This window comes from Mandrillus leucophaeus, unplaced genomic scaffold, assembly GCF_000951045.1.
Source record: "Mandrillus leucophaeus isolate KB7577 unplaced genomic scaffold, Mleu.le_1.0 Scaffold86, whole genome shotgun sequence".
NCBI lineage: Eukaryota > Metazoa > Chordata > Mammalia > Primates > Cercopithecidae > Mandrillus > Mandrillus leucophaeus.
Genome location: NW_012109363.1, coordinates 390,213 through 392,439, shown reverse-complemented (window position 1 = coordinate 392,439; position 2,227 = coordinate 390,213). Strand labels below are relative to the sequence as shown.

Sequence of the window (2,227 nt, the reverse complement as noted above, 5' to 3'; positions counted from 1 at the left end):
TGGGGGGACATAGGAGATGGGGAGGGGTCAAAGGAGAGGGCTCCCAACGGTTTAGTGAGCTCTGTTGGGGGTAGGGACACAGGGATAAGACAGGGACTCCCAGAAAGGGCAGGGACTGGCCTGCCACACCTGGAACAATGAGAGTAGGAAGTGATGCTGGGCGTCCGTAGGTGTCAGTCCACAGGCACAGACTCCAACAAGCCATAGGATGTCACAGGTGGGGACTGAGGTGACTGAGCAAGGATTGGCCAAGGGACTCGGGAGGGCAGATGCGAGGCCATGATGACAGCACAGTCTCCGAGGGGGTGGGCGTGTTCTGTTTCCCCCGACACCCCGCCCTGTGGCCTCACACAGTCTTAGCTGGAGCAGCACCAAGTCCTGGGGAGTGGAATCCAGGCCTTGGGTCTGGAAGGGTTGTAGAGCACAGGCCCTTCTGCAGAGGGCAGCAGCTGGGGAGTTGGCTGAGCATCACCTTGGCACCTGGGGACACTCCTGGTCCCATTCTCGCTGTGCTAATCATCACCGTGGCCCTATCTCCACCATTGGCAGTGACTCTACTCTTGGCCAGGGTCTCCATGTGACAGCTGGGGTCTTGTTTAGCTGACCAGATGCCCTGGGTGGCAGATTGCCTGTGATGTCCAAGGGGTTATTGGTACTTCTGGCCAAGAGCTGTGATTGTGGCATAATTTCTTGGGCTTCCCAGTTGCTTCTGGTGGCCAGAGCCTCCCTGGAAGTGCCCTGGGAACAAGCCGTTTGAATCCTGGATGGAAGCGCTGTGTCCCCAGCTGGTTCCCATGGATCTCCATTACAGTGATGATAACAGAGGGCTGTTCATCATGCACACCCCCTGGCCCTGCATCCTGGTGGCCATGCCAGGGTAGAGAATCCTGGAATCATCACCAAGCTAGCCTTCTTCATCCCTCACCTTGTCCACAGTGCTCCCAGGTGGGGCACATTCGTGTAGGACAGAAATGGGCTGGTGAAATTGCCAGATATCCACCTAATGGGTACCAGTGGCAGACATCACTAAGACGCCTCTCTTCCCCTCAAGCCCAGATGAACGCTTATGATCTTTTTCTATAGAGTCCTCCATTAGCCATGGCAAATTAACAGGAGTTGGCCGGCCCTTGGAGGCTGTTTCTGATCTGTGGCATTCATTCATTCATTCATGGATGCAGGCATCTAGTGAATCTGTTGAGTTGTTGTTATGAACCAGATACTGCTCAGTGTAAGGAAAAGAAGACACGGTCCCTGCCCAAGACTTGCTCTGAGTATGTGGACAGACATGCAAATGACTGATGACTATATAATGCTGCTAGTTGGGAGCAGAGTTAGAACTCTGTTCTCTAGGAGCCAGAGGAGTCAGGTCCTAATTGCTGAGGGTGTCAGAGAAGGACAGAAGCATTTTGTGCTTCATGGAATTGAGCCACCCCTCTTCACTGTGTGTACTGGCTGTGCTTAGCGAAGCCAACAGTGCTTGGCCTCATCAAAGTCCCTGGACAAAGCCCGGCCAGGAACAGCCTGGTGACTTGTCCTGACTGGCGCCTTCTCTCTCGCAGGAGCAGGGGCTGAAGGCCAACAACTCCAAAGAGTTAAGCATGTGCTTCACAGAGGTGAGTTGGGGGCAGAGTGGGGATGGGTGCAGAAGGCTGGGCCGGGAGGGGTGGCATTTCCCTGGCGAGCCTCAGATCCAGTGCCCTCAAATCTCATCGCATGGGCTGGGCCAGCTGAGCTTGTGGACCAGGGTGGGCACTTAGTCTGCTGGGGCAGGGTGAGGGAGCGCAAAGGCTGCTTCCAGGGCCCCTGGCTCTCTCCTTGGGGAGAGACAAATGGCTGCTCTGAGCAGAGGCCCTCCCATACCTTCCTCACTCTTTAAGACAATTGTGTTGACTACCTACTCGGCACTGTTTCTGTGATATTTAGGAGGCACAAAAGTGGAAACAGACACAGTTCTTTCCTTGAAGAAACCCCCAGCACAGGAATGTATCTGTATCTATATCTATATCTATATCTATATCTATATCTATATCTATATCTATATCTATGACTTATAGACCCAAGATAGTAACTTAGATGAGAAGAAAAGGCAGTGTGAGACCTCATAGAAGAAAGAGAGAAACTCAGACAAAGATGTTCAGGGAGGGCTTCATGGAGGAGGAGGGATTTGAAGAAATTGAGAAACAGGGAGAATGTGGGCTCCCTCCCCTCCCCTCCCACCTCCCACCCC

At 53.4% G+C, this 2,227-nt stretch overlaps 1 protein-coding gene across 3 annotated transcripts in view; it reads left to right on the top strand.

The window, feature by feature from the left end:
• Positions 1–2,227, top strand: part of GFRA2 (GDNF family receptor alpha 2) — a 122,974-nt gene that overhangs the window by 109,969 nt on the left and 10,778 nt on the right. For all 3 annotated transcript variants that reach the window (XM_011968768.1, XM_011968767.1, XM_011968766.1), the window contains one exon: positions 1,560–1,613. In XM_011968768.1, coding sequence (XP_011824158.1) covers positions 1,560–1,613 — 54 coding nt within the window. The remainder of the gene's footprint in view (positions 1–1,559; positions 1,614–2,227) is intronic.